Source organism: Grus americana, chromosome 25 (assembly GCF_028858705.1).
Source record: "Grus americana isolate bGruAme1 chromosome 25, bGruAme1.mat, whole genome shotgun sequence".
Taxonomy (NCBI): Eukaryota; Metazoa; Chordata; class Aves; order Gruiformes; family Gruidae; genus Grus; species Grus americana.
In genome coordinates, this window is record NC_072876.1 from 2,761,309 (window position 1) to 2,782,926 (window position 21,618).

Genomic DNA, 21,618 nt, shown 5'->3' on the forward strand with positions numbered 1-21,618 from the left:
CCTCACCAGCTTTCCTGTAGGCCCCTTCAGGTACTGGTAAGCCGCAGTTAGATCTCCCTGGAGCCGCCTTTTCTCCAGGCTGAACAACCCCAACTCTGTCAGCCTGTCCCCATAGAAGAGGTGCTCCAGCCCTCTTATCAGCTTTGTGGCCTCCTCTGGACTCTCTCCAACAGCTCAATGTCTCTCCTGTACTGGGGCCCCCAGAGCTGGATGCAGTACTGCAGGTGGGGTCTCACAAGAGCGGAGTAGAGGGGCAGGATCACCTCCCTCGACCTGCTGGTCACGCCTCTCTTGATGCAGCCCAGGACACAGTTGGCTTTCTGGGTTGCAAGTGCACACTGCTGGCTCATGTTGAGCTTCTCCTCAATCAATACCCCCAAGTCCTTCTCCTCAGGGCTGCTTTCAATCCATTCCTCGCCCAGCTTATAGTTGTGCTTGGGATTGCACCGACCCACGGGCAGGACCTTGCACTTGGCCTTGCTGAACTTCATGTGGTTCGCACGGGCCCACCTCTCCAGCCTGTCAAGGTCCCTCTGGATGGCATCCCTTCCCTCCAGCGTGTCGACCACACCACACAGCTTGGTGTCGTTGGCAAACTTGCTGAGGGTGCACTCGATCCCACCGTCCATGTCGCTGACAAAGATGTTAAACAGTGCTGGTCCCAGTACCAACCCCCGAGGAATGCCACTCGTCACTGGTCTCCACTTGGACATTGAGCCGTTGACCATGACTCTTTGAGTGCGACCATCCAGCCAATTCCTTATCCACCGAGTGGTCCATCCATTGAATCCATGTCTCTCCAATCTAGAGACAAGAATGTCATGTGGGACAGTGTCAAATGCCTTGCACGAGTCCAAGGTAGATGGTGTCAGTTGCCCTTCCCTTATCCACCAATGCTGTAACCCCATCACAGAAGGCCACCAAATTTGTCAGGCAAGATTTGCCCTTAGTGAAGCCATGATGGCTGTCACCAATCACCTCCTTATTTTCCATGTGCCTGACTAACGTTGAGATAAACAACATCCAGGGTTCTCCCCTCATCTGCAAGTCAGTCATCTCATCATAGAAGACAATCAGGTTGGTAAAGCACAATTGCCCCTTCATATAAATCTATGCTGACTACTCCCAATCACCTTCTTGTCCTCCATGTTTGGAAATGGTTTCCAGGATTATTTGTTCCATCACCTTTCCAGGGATGGAGGTGAGGCTGACTAGCCTACGTTTCACCAGATCGTCCTTCTTGCCCTTCTTGAAGGTAGAAGTGACATTTGCTTTCTTCAAGTCCTCAGGAACCTCTGCCAAGTCACCATGACCTTTCGAAGATAATCGAGAGTGACCTTGCAATGATAGTAGCCACCTCCCTCAGCCCTTGTGGGTGTATCCCATCAGATTCCATGGACTTATGTATGTCCAGGTTGTTTCAAGATTCCCTAACCTGATCATCCTCCACCATGGGTAAGTCTTCCTTTCTCCAGACTTTCCAGGTCCCATTGAGTACCACAGCCTTCTCCTTGTCCTTTGTCATCAGAACTCCTGCCACATTCAGCAGCAGGCCCTGTAGAAACCTTTCTTGTGCCCTTCACTTCTCTTCTCAGTTTTACCTCTAGATTGGCTTTGGCTTTCCTGACATCAACCCTGCAAGTTCAGACACTTCTTCATAGCGTTTCAGTTTCTCCCTGCTTCCTTCATACTTACCAATTAAGGAGTAATGCAAAACATTCAGTGCCACCAGAAATGAGACATAATGACTTCAGAGAGCATCAAGCTCTTGAAATCAGACAGCAAGTGAGAGCAAGACCTAGAATCAAAAAGTGCACTTCACAGCTGTTATTATTATAGTGCATAAGAGAAGACCAAGCATGTAACCCATACTGCTACATTTAATAAAAAAACAAAAACAAAACCCAAAAAACACCACCTTCTCTTCAATTTCTGCTTTAAGTTGTTCCTTAAGGGATGACAGTTCACTTTTCAAACATGACAGCTCACTTTCCTGAAAACGATTAGATGAAGGATAGGATTAACTACGCTTAACTTGGAAAAAAGGAAAACAGTCCAAATGAGACAGTAATTAATAGGGGTATTCATTATAAACAAAAGAAAATTCCATTTGTTCAACAGAGCTAACTTGTCCATGAAGTTGGCATGCCAAGAGGTATCTACAATTCATTTTTAGAATGATTCAATCACTAGAATAACAGATGATCAAAGAAGCAGTTACCAAATTAAAAAAACCCAAACTGGAGACTTGAGTCACACGTCTTTCTATTAAAAAACCTAACTGAAAAAAAACTCTATGAAGAAATATTCTGTGAAGGGAAATGTCAGAAAAATACTGCATTTTAAGTAGATGCTGTAGAACTACACTTTTGTGAAAGTCTTGAGGAGATGTTGGCTCTCAGAACGTTTCTCAAAGCTAAGTTTCCCAGAAAGGGAAAAAAACAAAAAAGTGATGCAACTCTGGACTTGAAGTTTTGTTTTAGTTTGTTTTAAAAAGACCTGCAGTACTACTAAGAAACAAGTACTTGACCAAAACTATTCAAGGTAAGAACTTAAAACACTTGTGAGAACAGGCAGGCAGAGGGGTGGAATCCAACTATTTAATACGAAAGTTTCTTATTCAGACATTGAGGTTAGAACATGATGCACTATCAGGAAAAGTAGACAGAAAAGCACAGCTAGTCCAATTTATTTTTAGAAATGTCTGGGGTTTTTTAATGCACGTAATAAAATCTGTAAGAAAATAACAGTAAACAGAAAGTAGTGGTTTGATTTTTACTGTTCAGTCCCACTAAAGCAGACATTTAAACCCCCTCCCAAGTGTTAAATAGGAAGAAGTCTAATACGATATTTATAATTATATTACACTTTAAGGACAGCAGCCCCTCCATTTAATTATCTAGTCCTGAAAAGTATGCCTTACCAATGATCTTTTTGATGATAAATGCTCTTGCTCTTTTATTTTATAAAGTTTTAACTCTGTATCTTTTTCTTCAACCATTTTATCATATTCATGCTGCATTAAAAAAAAAAACCACAATCACAACTAGAACTCAACAAACTCAAAACATTTGACTAAATGTTACAATTATAGATCTATCTAGTCTTAAAACATTACTCATTTTTTCAAATAAGGTTCTTTTGAAGATTCAGAAAGCAGTATGAACAAACATTGACGCTTCAGCAGAAACTGTAAAACAGAAAATGCACAAGCAGTACTATTTTGTGGGCTGACAGAGCATGCTTTATCTCTAGGCAGCAGTACGTGTTCCAACACATAAAAACTAGCCATATTATATTTATTAATGCTATCTGGTAAATACACTGCAAAACAGTAATAAGAAATGTAAATTAAAATATGTTAAGTTAAACTGCTGAAGGTCACTAAGTAATCTCCTCATAAAAAGAGGCCCATACTGAAGAACACTGCATTAGGATGGTATCAAAGGAAACCTGAATATATATATATACACACATATAAAAAAAAAAATCCTAGAAATTTAGATAAATGGAATTTATCTAATAATAGGCATGTTTTCAAAATCTGACGATGAATTTATTTCTAGATGATGAAAAGTCAAGCATGTGTTCAACTTCATTTTCCTAGACTCAGGTCTTTATTATAAAGTTTCGCTTTCTAATTCATAATATTCTGGGTTTGAAATGTTTTTACTTAACATAGTATCACACATTACAAATCACAGAAATCAGTAAAATCTCTTACCTTGTGTTTTTCCATAAGTGCCACCATTTCAGTTATCTTGTGCTGACATCGGAGATCAGTTTCTCTCTGTGTCACTGTTGCTTCATCAGCAAGCAACCTCATCTTTTCTACCTGTTAGTAACAAGTTTCATTTAATTCATGAACAACTAACGACAACATATTTCTTAAAAAATCTTAGTTTCATTTCTTCTTACCCCTGTGGGTGCAATGTATATATAGTCTCATTTAGTGTAGTCTTCATTTGCTTTTAAGATGCATTTCAAATCTGACATCTTTTATACATATTGTTAAAATGGGCAAATAAATTTAGATTAAAAGTACATCTATTCTTCCATGGCAGAAAAGTGTCATTTTGAACCACAAGGCGGTTTCAAGCACTCTGCCCTACCATTTTTTGATATTACCATCAAAAAAGGTGGGCAGAAAATACTAATATGGGAAAAGTTGTAATCTAATTTGCTTATGCTGTATTTATACCAAGAATAGAATTTCTCTGAACAATATCTTGACAAAAAGAATTTTAACTGGGTTATTATTTTTAAAGAACAAGTATTTAAAAAATACTTCCACTTAAGAATCTAATGTATTAAAGTTTTGCTCACATGCATACACAAGTTCAATTTATGTTGATACGACTGCTACATAAGAGCAAGGAGTCTGGCCGACCTATGTTCATAAAACCATCATACATCAAAAAAATAATTAAAAGTTGCAGTAAAAATTAACAACTCTCACCTCTTGAAGAAGTTTATTTTCATTTACTGTTTTTGTTTCAAGGTCTTTTTGATAGATGTCAACTGTTTCCTTATGCTGCTTGTTCATATTTTCCATCTCTAACTGTAATTTATTCACCTTTTGAGAATGCAGAATTATTGCTGTTATTTGTTTGGGAATAAATATGCCTTTTTTTTTTTTTACCTCTATTTTTGAGCAGAACCATTCTGTTATTTTTCAGGTATATGATTGAATTATTTCCTATTTAATGTTCAGCTTTTTTCATAAAAAGTTGAACTTTGGCCTGATGTGAGTTAGAAAACACTCTTAGAAACAATGGCAACACCACAATGGGAAAGACAGCCCATACAAGTTTTGTGCACCCCAGTCAATAAAACAGTCCTAAGCTAGAGGCTAGTCAACCACAAAGAATCATTCCAAGATAAGGGAACCAGCAATTAGCAATCTGACACTATTCTGCCTTTTGTACAAAAGATTATTTAGTATTGCTGGCATGGAATGCAAGGTAGGAAAATGAAGCACAACTGATAGTCTCCTAAGATACTCTCCTAAGACTTAGGAGTATGACTGTATTATGTTTATAATTAATTTCTTATTTTTTTTTCAGTTAAGAAGTGAAGAAACAGTTTATCTAAAAATAGCTTATTGTCAGAATTTTATTTAGTTCTAAAAAGCATTCATTTTATTCACTAATATTAATGAGAATTTGAGATGAAAGAAATAGGAGTTGTCTATTCCTAAGAAGCCACCCTAAATGCTGTGAATTCTCCAGGAAGCAAAAAAAACCAAACCACAGATGGAGATTTTATTCCCTCCCTTATAAATCTATTTAAGATTTTAGTTGGTTTATGGTATGTTTTCCTCCCCAGTGTGCATTTTGATTGTAATTAAACCTACCTTCCCTTCATAAATACTTGTCTTCTTGCTTTCTGCAGTAATTTTCTTTTTCAACATCTTATTCTGTTAAAATAAACAAACACTATAATAAGTTAATAGAATTATGTAATGATTTAACTGCAACAAGTAGGTAATAATCTTCAAAATTCCAGCTTTCAGCAAGCAAATAACTCTCTGTTTGTTGGGCAGTTCAGGTTCCAAATCAATTCTCCAGACAAAAGAGTGCTCAGCTACTTACTTTAATAATACTGTTACTTCATGAGCTTATGAAAGACTCCTCATAGGCAACAACAGAGAATAAGAAAAGAGGGTGTAGAATGGGAAGAAAAACTAAGATGCTGCTGACAGAAAATGTGCAGATGTCATGACAAGAAATACAAGTTATATATTTTTACAGTACAGTTATTAACAATTTGTCCTAATGCACAATTCTTTTCTACTATTAGTAACTGAGGTCATTATTTCAAGTATATCAATGATACCATGTACTAATGAAAACAGTAAAACTTTATTAAAGACATTATTTCGGTAACTGCATTTTTCAAAAGTAAAGATAATTTTACAAATCAAGTAATTCCAAAGGTGACTCCTTAATTTGCTCAGTTAGGGTAAGAAAGGAAGTGTTATACATTACACAGGTATATCTAAAGATATCACACCAGACAAAAACTGTTGAAAACTAAGTTACCACAGAATACCATGTCTTATATATTTGTGACTTTAAAAACTGTACATACCTCCTGTTGCAACTCTTCAATGCATTTGGTTTTATTTTCCACCTGTTTCTTTAAATTATTCAACTAAAAGAGATATTGCACACATTTAATTAATAAACTCCTAAAAATTACTCACTGTGTTAGAGATTACTGTCAATGTTCTTAAACATGCATTTGCACCAGTCTGATGAATTCCAGTGCGACTGAAACACATGTTAACGTGTTACAATGACCGGAGTTTTAACCATAGAGTACTACAAGAATTTTGCTAGCCCAATATCATCAACATTGATAGGAGTGAACCAGTTCCTGAGTGGCCGTAGAGTTTAGAAAGAAGGAAAAAAAAAAACCCAACCAAACCCACACTTTGCAATTTAAAAAATAATCTTGTATTAAGTCCTCTATAGTCCACGAAAAAAGTGAATTTTTATACCTTATTTTCTAGAATCTTCAACTGCTTTTCCTTTCTTGAAATTTCATTTTCAATATTCTTAGCCTGGAATTATAATTGTAATCTTTGACTTTTACAATAAACTTTTGAAATCCATTATGATGTTAAAAAAACAGGTGTGCTTTGAAACTACAGTAAGAAAGTAAAAATATTTTAACATATTTAAACTAAAACTCATATTAAATATTGAAAGCTAATCCATACCCCATCCATCACTAAGTGGTTATACAGAAACAAAAAAACAGGGGTTCTCTGCCTGAAATCTAACAAATCTGGACTTTTAAGCCTCCATGTAAAGAGTAAACATCCCAGTGAAGGCCCTTGTCTTAAAATAAAAGGGCACAGCATGTGTACATATGTTGACTCAATTGGTAGCAGCACTGAAAGAAGAAAGCTTCTGTAAGACATTACAGCCCTAGGTAGAGCTTTATAGGGGGAAAAAAAGTTTTACATTTAGATTTTGTCCTACAATTTATGTTATACATTTTCATGAAAAAGCACATGATATGGCATACATTTTCTTCTCTTTCATCCAGTTTACTTTTAATCTCTTCACCTTTCTTTGCCATCTTCTCCTTCAAAGACTCCAGCTCATTTCTAAATACCAAATTAACAAGTATTACTAAATATTTAATTCATAAATTTAAATTCTTTTCACTACTGCTAAATATTTTCTAAAAAGAGCTGCTAATATTGATGAGAATTTCGTAAGCTGTTCAATGAAAACACTCTTAAAATGATGCAAAGTGAGTGGTAATTTAATGTCTGACCTGTACATACTTTTTGTAAGTATGGAAAGATGTTCCCCTTACCCGAGTAAAATAGACTCTAATCTATAATATCATAATGCGTCTATGAAACATGGAAGGTTGCCTGTTTTTTGGGTTGGTGGTACAGAGACTACTTCAGGGAGTAACATTTAACCAGTTTCACCTTTTCACATTTAATCCATAACCTTTAACTTCTATTTTCATTTCCTCCACACCTAAGATGTTAATGCAGAACAGGATAGCTGTATGTAATATGGAGCTATGGCAAAAATTGTTCCTGTAGCATCAGGTATCACTAATTTGTAGAAACTTCTACATGGCCAACATGAATACTAAATAGTTTCTGTTTCGCTACATAACCTAAAAAAAAAAGCATTAATCTAAAAATCACAGAAAGTACCGTAGGAACACAACATTTAGACTAACTCTGAAGAAATCGAGTCTACTTCCTTTAACAATATTGTACACTAATATTTGTTTTTACTTGCCTTAGCTGGCTGTTTGCTTCCTCCAGGTTTTCAACTAAGTGCTTTGTATTTTCTTCTTTTTTTCTGCTATCCTAAATAAAGACCCATGTAGGTAAAATGAGTAAAATTCAAAGTGACATCTTAAAAAAATCAAAAACATCTTAAACAGTATCTTGACCTGCCTTATTCACAAGAGTAACTGCACTTCCTTTGTATTTTAAACACAAAAAATAGTTCAGATACTCTACAGAACCATGGCACGTTGCAGTTTACATCTGAAATTGAATGTTGTCCTTCAAAAACAGCTGGAAGTTTACAACTTGCCTCATGACTTTCTTGCAGTTTCTTGAGCTCTGTAGCCATACCACTTTTCTCTTGTGCTATTTGTTCTTTTTCTGATAAAAGCTTATTGGTGTACACTGTTAGTTGTTCATTCTTTAGCCTAATTTAAAACAAATGGTCAAGAGAAATAAGAACATGTATTTTGAAATTTCCTTTTAAGTTAAATTTATCCATTACAAAATGTTACTTCACGCTGAAAAAAGTCCAGGCCTGTATCTACAAATTTAAGCTTTGCAGCAAAGTTACAGTGATGCAAAAAGATAACAGAAGAAAGAAAGAAAACGAGAGTCAACTTTTATATAAATATAATAGTTGTTGAAGACAATGTAGTTAAATATCCAGCTCAATGCAGGATTAACAATGAATTCAGAAACTTTCTCTTCATGTTAACCCAGCTAAGTTACAGAGATATGGAACAATTACATACATATAAATATAGAAAATGCAATTTATAAATATAAGTACATAATGGATGTCATACTGTGTGCACAGGTTCAGAATTTTCATTAGAAAACAATCGTAGATCATTTCATTGTATATTAAAGTAACTTCTATGTAACACAAAAATAAACCTAATACTATATTTTCAAAAATGATCATACGCCTCTTGTTCAAGATCTGTATTCAGTGTCATAAGCTGTCTTAAATAATTTTGTTCCTTTTCAGCTGTACTAGTCAGCTGTACTTTCAAATCATGGATTTCTTTCTGCAGAAGAAAAAGAAAGTGTTTTGAGTATACGTATGTAAACTACAAGTCACGAAAGCTAAATGAACTGACAACACAAAGATAAACAACACAAAGATAAAACAAAACTACATACATTCCATAAATTAGCCAGACTGTATCTTTACATCTCTCCGGTATGATGCAGAAGTAGTGTGAGATATTGAACTCTGATACGAATGCTATATGTGTTAGACTTACTATTGTAATTCTAACTAGTCTGCAAAATTACTGACAAAATTAGCTTTCCTTGGACATTATTTTAAAGAAAGACATTTGCTTCAGACATCATAAGCTTTTGCATTCACCTAAATAAAACAAATTAAAAAAAAAATCACAGAATTCCAGTACTATGTGATAGAATAAGCAGATATTTTGGATGCATCCCAAACCACAAAGCAAAACTCTTCCCTCAGAAATTTGCTGCCATTACAAGGTAAGGCAAGCCTTGTAATGTCATGTAGTTTATAATATATAAGTGCTTTGAATACTGTTTCCTCCAAATAATTGGTGATACACTGATACCACAGGCACTAGCAGGCAGCTGATGGGGGGGAAGGGTGAAGGAGGGAGAGAGAGAGGGCTAGAGAGAGATAATAGTTTTTTAAGCACAGTACATAATGAACTTCTGGAATTTCTTATCACAAAAAGTTTATGGAGGCAAATAGTATGAGGAGGTTCAAAAACAGATGAGAAAAGCGAACACGAACAAGTGCATAAACTGATAGCAAAGGCAACTGACAGGGATGTGTCCTCAAACATCCTTAATACAGGTACTGTAGGGATCTAAGAGGAATGGACCATAGATAATAGTCAGGCTCCTCTCCTACATAGTATCTTCTGCTGTCATTGTCATGAGCAGAGCAGTGCATTGAGTGGGGCACTGCTCTGACTATGTGCTATGTCTTATGTTCTTATATACAAGTGAGAAGGTGTAACTTAACCATTTATAAAAACATGTTACTATCACCATTTATTCAGACCTCTCTGATTTGGAGAACATTTTTTGTTTCTTTTTCTCTCTCCTGCAAACTTTCTACAGTAGCCTCAAGATCTTTCTTCTTCACAAGAAGTCCTTCAAATGTTTTCTGTTTAAGAACATCAGTGAAACTCAGTTTAGAAAATTCAATGCACAGTATATAAGGAATAAATTTACATGGTAAAATGCAAACCTGGTTTCACACTATCTTACTTTAGCTGATGGAGTTTCTTGTTAGACTTGTAAATACAAGATCATAACTAAAATAATCCTATATTAAAAGTGTACTTCATATAGCTTAGACTTCTGTAACAGAAAATGGGCCTGTGTCACAGTTCAGTAGGGTTCAGAGAGACCAATTACCTCAGGAAACTTCCCTGTAAGAAAAGAACACCCAGTATCACGGGAATACATGGAACAGGGTGTTATAACCCAACAGACCTTTCTGCAGGCTTTTAAATGTTTTCTCTGTAAAGGGACATGCATTGACACAGTACGCAATGCTTTCTAGATATTAAATGCTGCAGTATGGAGGATACCTCACCCTAAGTAACACCCACAAACAGCAAAAATAATCACAACAGATTTTGTGAAGTAATAAGCCTATGAAACTACTTCAGATGAAAAGTAAATGCCATGAGACTAAAAAAAAAAGAACATTTACCAGTGTTTCTGACAGCTCTTCAACTTGCATTTCTTTGTCACATTTTAGTTTGGTCATCTCTTCTACAGCACATGTAATGTAAAATTAATTGAACAAAAATGATTTTACATATTTAGCAGGCAGTATAAAGCATTTATCCCTTTGCCACACCCCATTTTCAAAATTTGTTGGATTAAGTTCAGAAATTGTAAAGCTAAATTATAACCTAAATTATGACTTCATCTAAATGTAGAGTTGAAAAAATGATTCAGAAGGACATTAGCAAATATATATATATATATGAAGAAAACCTAATCATTCGTCTTAAATGAAATTCAAAGCCTATTATGTTGTCCACAATCATTGCTTCAAAGAAACTGTGGACTTTAAGAATGTTTACAAAGGAGTAATCTCAAAGTATTGATGCATCTGTGTTTTTCCAGAAAAAAAAATCTGGACTGCTGAAGATATTCACATGGATATGCTGAAAAAGGAAACCACTTCTTAGTAACTTCAAAATGTTTTCTGTGTGCACATTCACATTATTTGTATTTTTTGCAAGTACTGGATACCAAACTAATTTTTGGTCTGATTTTCTCACAGGTCACATCTCACCTTGTTCTAGACAAGCATTAGCAGTTAACTTTTGAACAGTTATCTTCAGATGCCCTCAATACATACAAGGACATCAAACTATATTTCTATCATATCAGGACTAGAGACATATGCTGCACACTGGGAAAACAATGCTAAAGAGATCTCTTACTCTGGGAGCACCTATCTAGAAATCATAGGATTTCAAAGCAATATTTAAAGCTAACCACTGTCAGTGTGATTCCACATCCAACATGGGGAAAGTGGTTTGCAGGAAAGCTTAATGTAAGTGTTTTGTCTCTATTACAAGCTACAAAAGTCATTCCTGGAATCTACTGTTCAGCAGTCTAACACTACCTCTCAAACAGGTCTGCAGTACTATCAGTCTTGACTGGAAGAGTGCAGAGAAATTAAAATGACTTCCAGGAGAATCCATGCATTATGGTCTTACTATTGGAGGTGTGTGCAGCATTGCTGTTTGACTGTTGCCAGTTACAATGACTACCAAAGGGAGTCAGATGACTAAAAATAAATTTAAGCATTCCTGACAGGTAGAGAGTACTGTAAAACCATTTTCCCAAGCAATAGGGACAGTCTATTTTCAGGAAACAGCAGAAAACATTTTTATTACTACCTAGCTCATTTTCTTTCTACAAATCTTACCCAGTTCAGCAGACTTATTTCTGAGCTCCAAGGTAAGTAGCTTTGACTCATCTTCATATTTGTCTGATCTAAGAAAATGGTAATAATAAAAAAATAAGTTGTATAGTACAAAGCACCGCACTTGAAACTTAAAGGACAATAGGACAAAGTCTTACCACAAGAATTTTAAGAACATTTACCTTTCAACAGGCAGGTGATATATCTGCCTACAATGCATATCAAATTTCACTTTTACAACATTGGAACAGCAGACATAAAAGTAACCAAATATACATACATAAACCTGTATTTCTTAAAAACAGAATTATGAAAGGGAGGGGAAAATGCTTTCTTATAGACCAATATCAACCAGCACAACTGAAAAAAAAACCATTAAATTCTCTGCATTTAGAACAGTGTGTCAAGAAAATGAATTTCAGCTTCATATCCCATTGTTCTTGGATTTGTCATAAACTGCAACTACTTAGAAGACACCTTAATGCCACGTATCCAAAATCACTGTTTCTTGAAAAGCTCAGCTGTGATAATGTATTAAAATACATCTTTACTGTTCTGTTCTTATTTTTAGAAAGGTTGATTTTAGTTGCTATCAGGTTCTTTGACAAATACATAAATTTTAAAACTACAGAAAACCTGAGATACATTAATAAGAGGCATCAGCATTAAACAGTACTATTATCACATATGGAAGAATATCTTCCTCACTGAATGCTCCATTAATAAAGAACTGTCAAGTACTAAACGAGGTTACTGTTCTCTCAGTTAAGAGCTGCATCCACACAAAAATCAAACAACATAACCATCTTCAAGTGCTAATAATTCAAATAACCAGACAGATGAAGGACTTTTAAAAAAAAAATCAATGTATTAGTGGTTACAAAAAAAAAAGTAATTACACCAGATCACATATGAAGTTTAGGTTTTATTCCCAGCAACTCAGTAATCTAGTATTTTACCTTTAAGATAATTTTTTTGAATTTAAACTGTTTAATTTACCTATTCTGCTCTTCCTGCAGCAAGCTTTTCAAATTGGAAATAGAAGTCTCAAACTCCTCTCTCAGGGATGCATGCAAAGCCTTAGTTTTTTCACATTCTTCCACTTGTGCGTCTTTTTCTCCAGTGACCTGTATTAATGCTTCCACTGCAGTCTGCAATTCGGTTTCTATGCTCTTTTGAGTAATCTACAAAAAATTATAAAATTTCTAAACATGTTTTGCAACAAACAGATTCAATTGTTTCTTATGTAAAGTATCAGTAATTATTTATGCAAATACTCGTCAAATCTATTTATACTGGAAAATTATAAGTCAGCTGTACCTCTGTTTTTTGCAATGAAATTTTGGCCTCTTCCAGTTCTGCCCTCAAATGTTCTTGATTGAGCTGGGATTCCTTTAACATTTCTCCTTCATGTCCTAAGCAAAAAGATATATGCTTACATTTAAGAAAAACAGGATATTTACGAAAAAATGATTGCATTCCTATTTTACAGATAAATACATTCCTACAACTTAATCAAGTTACATAATGTATTCATGCCATTGTTAAGGAAAAAGCTTCCAAGATGACTATTCATCTTATTAAGTAACAGTAACCAAAATGTAAAATTACCTATGTTTATAAAATTTAACAGAATGCAGCCACTTATGTGTATCTAGCATAAAAATGATACTAATACCTTCCTCCCCACTCCCCAGGGAAGGGGAGGCCGAAAATTGCCTCAGTTCTAAAGAACAAAGGTACCTGCATCATATACTATAAATACTTTGTAACATAAATAGCTTAAAAATACTGAAAATCAAGTCCTGAAAAGTAAGTTTCCTCAGTGGCACCTGACTAAGTTTGCAAAACTCAAGCCATGTGTTTTCCCCTTGCAATCTGCAAAAGCTCTCACTCACCCTTAAAAAAGAACCCTTCAAAATTAGTTGTATTTCCAATCCCAGCCAATCCTTTGCCTATTTGCAAGTAAGATTCCATTTAAAAGCTGTAACATTTTGGAGGGTTATTTGGCAAAGATGTAAAAATATGTCTTGTTGAACAGGGAACAAGGCTACTATTTATGGACTACAGGACACATAATGTCTTTTGAAACACATTTTGAAACAGATTTGAAACAGTACAATCCAGTAAACAGGAAAAACAATTCTATCTATTATTGTGCCATGTTTACTGTACAAGTCCAACTGAAGTGGAAAAAATCTCCAGAGCAGGGGCAGGGTTATACAGTGTCCTGGTAAAATTTACTTCTGTTACAGAAAAGGAATGACAAGGTATATGACACCTTTACAGTAGCATAACATATTCACACTAGAGTTTATTGAAGAGTAAAACAAAAATCCCTTGCAATGAAGCTGTCAAGTCAATAGAAAAACAGGGTGTAGCCTAAGCCTAAAGAGAAAACCTTTGTTATGAAGTAAGGGCCTAGATTTTATACATACGCAGATTACACTACCAGTCCTGATCCCACATCAGCAGTTTCTGTTCCAAGCGAAAATATGGCCTGCGAGACCCCAAAATTCCGCTGTTGACTAGTAACAGAGTACAATTATCATGATGTTGTTTCCTATACTTCTATAACCAATTCCATTTTAACATAGCAGAGAGAACTCTTACTTTTTGCTTCTACTAAGTCAGCAATCTTATTTTTGGATTCCTGCAGCTGAGTCTTGATGTCTTTTATTATATCATCTTTTTCATCACTCTGCATGGTAAGAGCTGAAATCTAACAAAATTAAAGTATTATCATAATGAAGTCTAGGAAAAAAGGACAGATTCTCATTTTCATTTGTGCACCGTGTATGATTAGCATACATACTGCTCTCATTCAAGTTACATAAGGTGGTCGGTCTTAGCCAAATACTGATCAAGTCATATTACTCTGGATGAAAAAGCTCTTCAGTTCAAAATCAAAACATGAAATTCAACAGAATAAAGACACTGGAACACCACTACAGTTAGCAGAATCTGACTTAAATGAGGCTCCAGTTGTTATTTGTGACTATCAGACATAAACTATACCTTTCTCAACTATGAGGAGTGATGACGGCTTTGCTAATTTTATGCTTCTGCACAAACCACTTTTATAAAGGCAAGTGTATGTATAGAGAACAGGAGTATTCAGTGTTTACATGGTCCTTTTAAATCCTGTCACTAAGATGTCACTTGTTACGACACAGCAGCCTAATTCACATTTTATTCCAAATAAGTAACACAGAAGGAACATACCATCAAAAGGTCATTTGCAATAATAATTTCCATCCTTCCAAAATACAAGTATTTTACAAACAACCAAGCACTTTTAAAGTAATCATTTTCGTTTGATATATCAGTAAGTCATAAAAGCGAAACAGAGTTCAAATATTAAAGAAACTGCAAGATTTGTTTAAAAAACAAAACTATACATACTAGATTGTAAAACTGAGCAAACCTGTTTTTCCTTCATACTGACTTCCAGTTTGCATTCTTTTTCAAACTTGTCCACTTTTTCTGCTTCTTCTTTTACTTTTGAGATACAGTAAAATCCATAGTTAATATACTAGCTAAAATATACTCCAAGTTAAATACAATAGCTTATAATTGTACAGCTGTACAATTTGTTTCCTAAAGAGTAATTGTTGAGGTCACCTTTGAAATTATTTTCTAATCAGACAAATTAATTTTTGTGTTGGCTTTCCACAGAATTAGTCCATTATTCCATGTATTACTTAATAGTTCATTATAAGAAACTAACAGAAATGCACATGTAAAAATGAAACAGGCATATAGTAGCATAAATAAAGCAAATATTTAATTAAAATTTCTGTAGCGATACACTAATGCATTATCATTTAAATAAACCAACTATATAAAATAAGTAATGATCTCTAGGCTATACTTTATAGATAAAACTTAGACTTCAAGTGACTATTTGAAAAATAAAGTTCTAAATCTGACCCAGCAGAAAAACAATAAAAGGGCCCAGACATTTAATATGAGGCAGCATGAAAAAAAGAGGGTCTAGACTGTCACACTGTTAACAGTTCACCATTTTACCACTTTGTACCTTTCTGGTCTGAAATTGCACACAATAAAATCTATGAAGTACAAAACTGTTAAGCCTGCAGCATAAACGCAATAAACAGAATTCTCACATTTTAAACACATTTCCAATCTGGTGTTCTTTGCTTGCACACGAAGCTCTTCAAATGCCATTATCATTTTCTAAAAATTAAATTCAATATAGACGTTCATATAAAACTAAGTACTTTCAGTAATGAATTATGTTTATGGCTTGTAAACAAACAGTATTACAAGCTCGTTCATATTTGTAGGAGGAATTTTGTTAAAAACAAAATTCAGAGCATAAATGTCTTTTGAGTTAACAGAGTAATTATTCAAAGTTGGAAGTTTAAGAATTTCTATACTCAAAATCTAAACAATTTCAAGGATGAAATATTTTTACTTGTCCATGTTTGTAGATCCCTAACACAACAGAGGAGTTGTTGTGTTTTTCTTAGTTGCTACAACAACCTATAATTAATATCTAACTGATATACCATGTACTCTCTGACTTCACTTAATATCAAGTTCATCACTCCCAAACAATGATGCTTCACATTTCTCTATTATAAATATACTAGGGTCTTATCTTCCACACGGGAACAATTACCAACAAAAATACGATGAATTAGTTTATTTGGTAAGACTGCACTTCTTTTACAAATTAAAAAGGTAAAAATTCTCTTTAACTCAAGGAATATTCACATCTTACACTTCATTCCACATAAAATCACCAGTTTCCATAATGAATTTTGTTGTTCTGTGTTACACTCAAAACTGTTATTAATTTTCCTTGTGTGCCTTTGTTCCCAAACACTGTTGTGTTTTATCCAATGAATGTGCTCTACACAATACAAAAATAATTCTTGAAAAGGGACTGAAAACCTCACTTCCTGCATCACACATGATAGTTCTAACTACTTTATCAGAGAATGCTCTTCGTACAAAGACTATCTCAACATATGCACATAACTCAGATATCTCAGCATATCCATATAACTCAGATCATGTTTGAGCCATTTAACAAGGTACGCCACTTACTTCAACGTTGTTATTAAGTTCCGCATATAGTTGTCTTGTTTCTTCTCTTTCGTGTTCATCTATCAAAGAACACACCATAAAGTTTTCCTTTTGAAAAAGAATGACAGCTGTCAAAAAGTCATTATGCCTAAACAGCATAATGAATTTAAAAAGGAATTATAGGCTCTTTTCTTATTTAAAAAAAAAAAATGAAATAAGGTGCCAAAAGTTATATAATCAAGAGAAAATGTATATTCCATTGAAACATCAAGCAAGCTCAGCTTTTCAAATTTCCTTCCCAATCTCACTTTTTCCATTAACAGTGTAATTCTGGATCAATTTATATAACTATATTAATTTTGACAGTATTAATGTTGTTGAATATTAATGTATCAAAAATGTTAGTGTTTTAAAAACTGTCGTATAAGGTTTAGCACTGAATTTCTTCCCATCAGCAGAGATACCCATGACCACCAAACTATCATTATAGAATTGTAACAATATTCCATCTCCATCTTTTTCTTTTGTATTTGTAATTGATGTTATTCTTCCCTAAGAAAACAGTTATAGAAGAGAACAGTAAGAAACACAGTTATTAAAGAAGTACAGTATGTCTACACCCAAGTGTTTGTAGAAGCAAGGCTAAAAAGAAACAGACACTTCTTAAGTATCCAGGATCAAGTTAGTAAAATGTTAAAGATTATAATAAGAATTCTGAATTTCATAAAGAACAAAATCCCAAGTCAAGAACATATTTTAAAACCTCAAGAATTTAAACTGTTAAGTTATCCAGTTGGCTTGGCTTGGTCAATTTAGTGAGAAGAACGCTAGTTACTCATAGTGTCTTGGGGTTTGGACCTTTTTTCCCCCACAAATCTGTAACTGCTCCAAACAGGATAACACCAACTCTGGAAATTTGTTAGAGAGATGGGAAAGGTAACCAGAGTAGATTCTACTGCCTAAACACAGGCATGACGTGCCACCTCATATGTCTTAATATATTAAAGGTATCTGGATGGGACTGAAAAACGTCAACGGACCGACAAAACTTCAGGAGACCTGCACTCCTCTGGAGTGGCTGCTAGTGGCTAATCAGGGTTGCTTACACTGCCTTAAACCTGTACCAGTGTTTAGACACCTAAATAGCTCCCAGGCTTTTAACCTTTTAGCAAACAATCATATTGACTTCAGAAAACCTCTGGATTTAGCATTAAAAAACATATGTGTATCAGTCCTATGGCTTCTAATTTCACTCTGATGCAGAGCCACATACCGGTTATCTCAACCAGAGAACGTATTTGGAACAGAATGATAGCTTTTTTCCTTCATGAATTCAGAGAAAGCTAGAAGTACATTTTCTTTCATAAATCAAAATTTAAATAGCATTTACATTTGGTGGACTTCTCTGTGAAGTGAGTACAGGTTTCCTTGAGTAGATTACACAGATGCCTTGAAGCGCTGTTTCTAAAAGAGGGAAAAAATACTGTAATATGTTGTCACAGGAACCCATGGCACTTTGCATACCTAGTAGCAACAGGGTAAATTGTAAAGGTCATCAGGGCATTTAATAGCTATATGTAGGTTGCCCAGAGAACCTGTGGATGCCCCATCCTTGGAACTGTTCAAAGCCACATTAGATGGGGCTTTGGGCAATCTGGGCTAGTGGAAGGTGTCCCTGCCCATGGCAGGGGGTTGGAACTAGATGGGCTTTGAGGTCCCTTCCAACCCAAACCATTCTATGATTTCATGTAACTTCCCCAACCAATATAGTTCTTAGCATGAAAACTAATTATTTTAACAAAAATATATCTGACTGTATTACTTACTCTTTTAAAAGATCTTTATTTTCACATATCTCATCTTCCAGTTTTAAACTTAGTTTTTCATTTTCAAACTAAATTCATAGGGCACAAATACAAAACCACATTGTTATTGAAAAATATACTAGAAATATACTTTCACTTCTCAAATCTCACATGAAAAAGTAATTTTCTGCATCAAAAGACAGAAATCTGTTTTATCTGATATTACACGCTGAGCCATCTTTTGTTACAGTTTGCATGAAAGACCTAATAATAAACAACAATTTACCAGCAACTGAAACACTTACAGGTATGTTATTCATACATACATTCACGCACTACATGTACGCACCTGTTCTCAGAATAACTGTTTTCTCAAGGCAAGTCAAACAATCAAGGATGATTCAGGTTACCAAAGACAATACAAACAAACAAAAAAAAAAGGACCAATAAATTGTTTAAAATGTGTATTTCAGTCACAAAGCTGTCCATCACTACCAGCAAGATAAGAAACTGGGATAAAGCAAAGTGCACTGCTTCCTATATGTACAGCAATATGCATGAGCATACTTTACACATACCAGGAGGATGAAACCTTACTCAGTCTTGAACAGGTTTCTGCATACCCACAGTATGATGTGCATGTAAATAATACAAAGATGGAATGTACATTGTTAAAAAGAGGAAAATCATTTTTAAAAAATAAAATGTTACTTTTTCTGTTAATAACAGTAGAGCCATTGGTCATTGGTATCTAGCCAAATGGCTTCTTTGAAGTCATCACATTAACAGTTCAAAATTTCTTCAACCTCTGCAATATTCTTTAATATTTAATTGTATGAATAATATTTCCATACTAAATCAGAAGAACTTTCTCTTTACTTTACATATTCAATGTATATTGTACAATACTAGCCTGCAATTCCTGAATGGCTTTACGCTGTGCTTCAATAATCTTTCTATTTTCTTGCAGTTTTCTTTCTTTCTGCTTTAGTTCTGATTCTACAGTTAGTTTCCACTGCTTGATCTTCTCAGCCTCTTTGTAGAGTTTTGAATACAATTCATTCATTGTTTCTATATTCTGTTAAAACAGGTTCCACAATTTAATCTCAAATGCTACTTAATTAATAATGTTTTAGATACATATTTATCTCTTAGAAATATCACAAGGGTAGATTTTTCTTTCCCACAGATGGTGACACAAGCTTATATATGATCAAGAATCAAAGTTTAAATTTTTATGTATCCATTGTGTATGTATCAACAGACATTACAGAACAAGTAACAGACACAAACCACAAGTGAAAAATGTCCCACTGCCTTCAGATATAGTGACATTGCTAAATAGATAGCCTTAAAGATGTGGGTAACTGCACTGCACCAAAAGTCAATAAAAGTTTTGCTAGTGGAGCCAAGATTCCTTCTGTTAGGTTCTTCGCACCATTTCCCTCCTCTTATTCTGACAGATACTGCTGCATTAAGTAAAAGCAGCTTCAGAGATCTTGTCCAAGACTACTTGCAATATGTTTTTGCAGTTAACTCATACACAAAGCAACCTTGTGCTCTTAGAACATCTTTAAAGCACTGTACAAGCAGTGCTGGATCAGTGGTTTAGGCAGGTAAGAGTAATACAGCAGGCCACAGGGCAGTTCTGCAGTTTGTTTTAGGTATGATGTCACCTAACACTGTAATTGTTTTCATTGCATCATGGTATTATTACAGTCCTGACTGTACTTCAGTAGCTGCTAGGGCTAAAAGAAGTTTAGTCCTCAGGGATGTGAAAATCATCAGGAGGACTGAAAGAAATATGTTCCATTTTGTTGCAGCAAACAGCATTTCGTACCTGGGAAGCACAGGAAGCTATCACAAAAAAAAAAGCTTTACTGAGCTATACTAAAGCAGAAGAACATTGGTAAAGACGCTGTGAGAAGAATCAAATGCTTGAGGATACCACTCCACTAAATTAATTGTTTTATAGATAAAGCAAAACAAGGCAATTGGTATGATATCCTTTGATTTTCCAAAGCATACTCTGACTTCAATCCTCTGCTTTTCAACAGACTATTCAGAACCAGTTTCACAAAGATATTTAAGTGCCTAAATCTTATTCTGATTAAAACTCTCAGACTCCCCAGGCACTTTAAAAAAAACACACAACAAAAACCAACCACAAAAACCAACTACAAAAACCAACTTGGAAATCACCTTAAGATTTAAAGGTTTATCTCCAGGCATGTTCACTGAATCACAGATATCCCTCTAAGTAATTCAGCTTTCAACAGGAGACAGAAAATTATTATTCCCCTTTGACTACTTCTTTAGCCCTGAAGTATCTACTGAATAGTGCTCTAGGCACTGTTTTGGGAACAAATTAAGAGGCCCTAAAAATTAGATACGCAGAGTTTATACTTAGCTGACCTCTTCATCTACTTCAGAGCAAAGTTTTACTTGATGTGAAATCGCATCTGAAATATGAAGAGATTTTGATCAATGTATTTCTAAAAAAATAACAGTGGAACTGTATTTAACAGTGTTACAGCTATGAAATTGTTAAACTACTGATGAAAAATGCTGACAATATTAAAAAAAAATTAAAAGAATGTGCAAGGTAAATGCTTGTTTTAGTCTTACCTGAATCAGTGATTTCACCACGGTTTGGTGTACTCATCATTACAAATGGCAAATTAAAATCATCATCTGGGCATTTGTTAAAACCCTGCACAAATTTTAAAAATTAGTTCTCTTATGGGTAGATTTGTAAAGAAGAATTATAAAACCCAGAAAAAAAGTACAGCTAATGTGAAAACAGAATTCTCCATTAACAAATCAACTACCTACAATTTTCAAAGGTATTGGTAATGGCTTTGGAAGTCTCCTGCTTGCTTCTTACTTCACAGTGCTTTTCAAACTGCTGGTCTTTTGTAGTTTGCTTTATAGGCTACACTGCGGTCAAAGTGGAAGCTTTTGATGACAAGAACTTATTAGCTACTGCATAACTGTACACAGCTGCATGGTACAGGACTCATTAGCCAAAATGATTTTTTTCAAATCCAGTA

At 34.7% G+C, this 21,618-nt stretch overlaps 1 protein-coding gene across 1 annotated transcript in view; it reads right to left on the reverse strand.

The window, feature by feature from the left end:
• The window catches only part of SYCP1 (synaptonemal complex protein 1), a 28,454-nt gene that overhangs the window by 5,851 nt on the left and 985 nt on the right, over positions 1-21,618 (reverse strand). The window contains exons 2-26 of the mRNA XM_054803686.1: positions 21,194-21,278; positions 20,981-21,027; positions 19,479-19,643; positions 18,587-18,654; positions 18,151-18,224; positions 16,782-16,840; positions 15,833-15,902; positions 15,130-15,203; positions 14,316-14,424; positions 13,023-13,117; positions 12,702-12,886; positions 11,706-11,773; positions 10,470-10,531; positions 9,810-9,914; positions 8,705-8,808; positions 8,085-8,202; positions 7,782-7,852; positions 7,039-7,120; positions 6,506-6,568; positions 6,094-6,156; positions 5,357-5,419; positions 4,460-4,576; positions 3,725-3,835; positions 2,924-3,016; positions 1,919-1,993 (exon numbers count right to left, since the gene is read on the reverse strand). Coding sequence (XP_054659661.1) covers positions 1,919-1,993; positions 2,924-3,016; positions 3,725-3,835; positions 4,460-4,576; positions 5,357-5,419; positions 6,094-6,156; positions 6,506-6,568; positions 7,039-7,120; positions 7,782-7,852; positions 8,085-8,202; positions 8,705-8,808; positions 9,810-9,914; positions 10,470-10,531; positions 11,706-11,773; positions 12,702-12,886; positions 13,023-13,117; positions 14,316-14,424; positions 15,130-15,203; positions 15,833-15,902; positions 16,782-16,840; positions 18,151-18,224; positions 18,587-18,654; positions 19,479-19,643; positions 20,981-21,027; positions 21,194-21,278 — 2,226 coding nt within the window. The remainder of the gene's footprint in view (positions 1-1,918; positions 1,994-2,923; positions 3,017-3,724; positions 3,836-4,459; positions 4,577-5,356; positions 5,420-6,093; positions 6,157-6,505; positions 6,569-7,038; positions 7,121-7,781; positions 7,853-8,084; positions 8,203-8,704; positions 8,809-9,809; positions 9,915-10,469; positions 10,532-11,705; positions 11,774-12,701; positions 12,887-13,022; positions 13,118-14,315; positions 14,425-15,129; positions 15,204-15,832; positions 15,903-16,781; positions 16,841-18,150; positions 18,225-18,586; positions 18,655-19,478; positions 19,644-20,980; positions 21,028-21,193; positions 21,279-21,618) is intronic.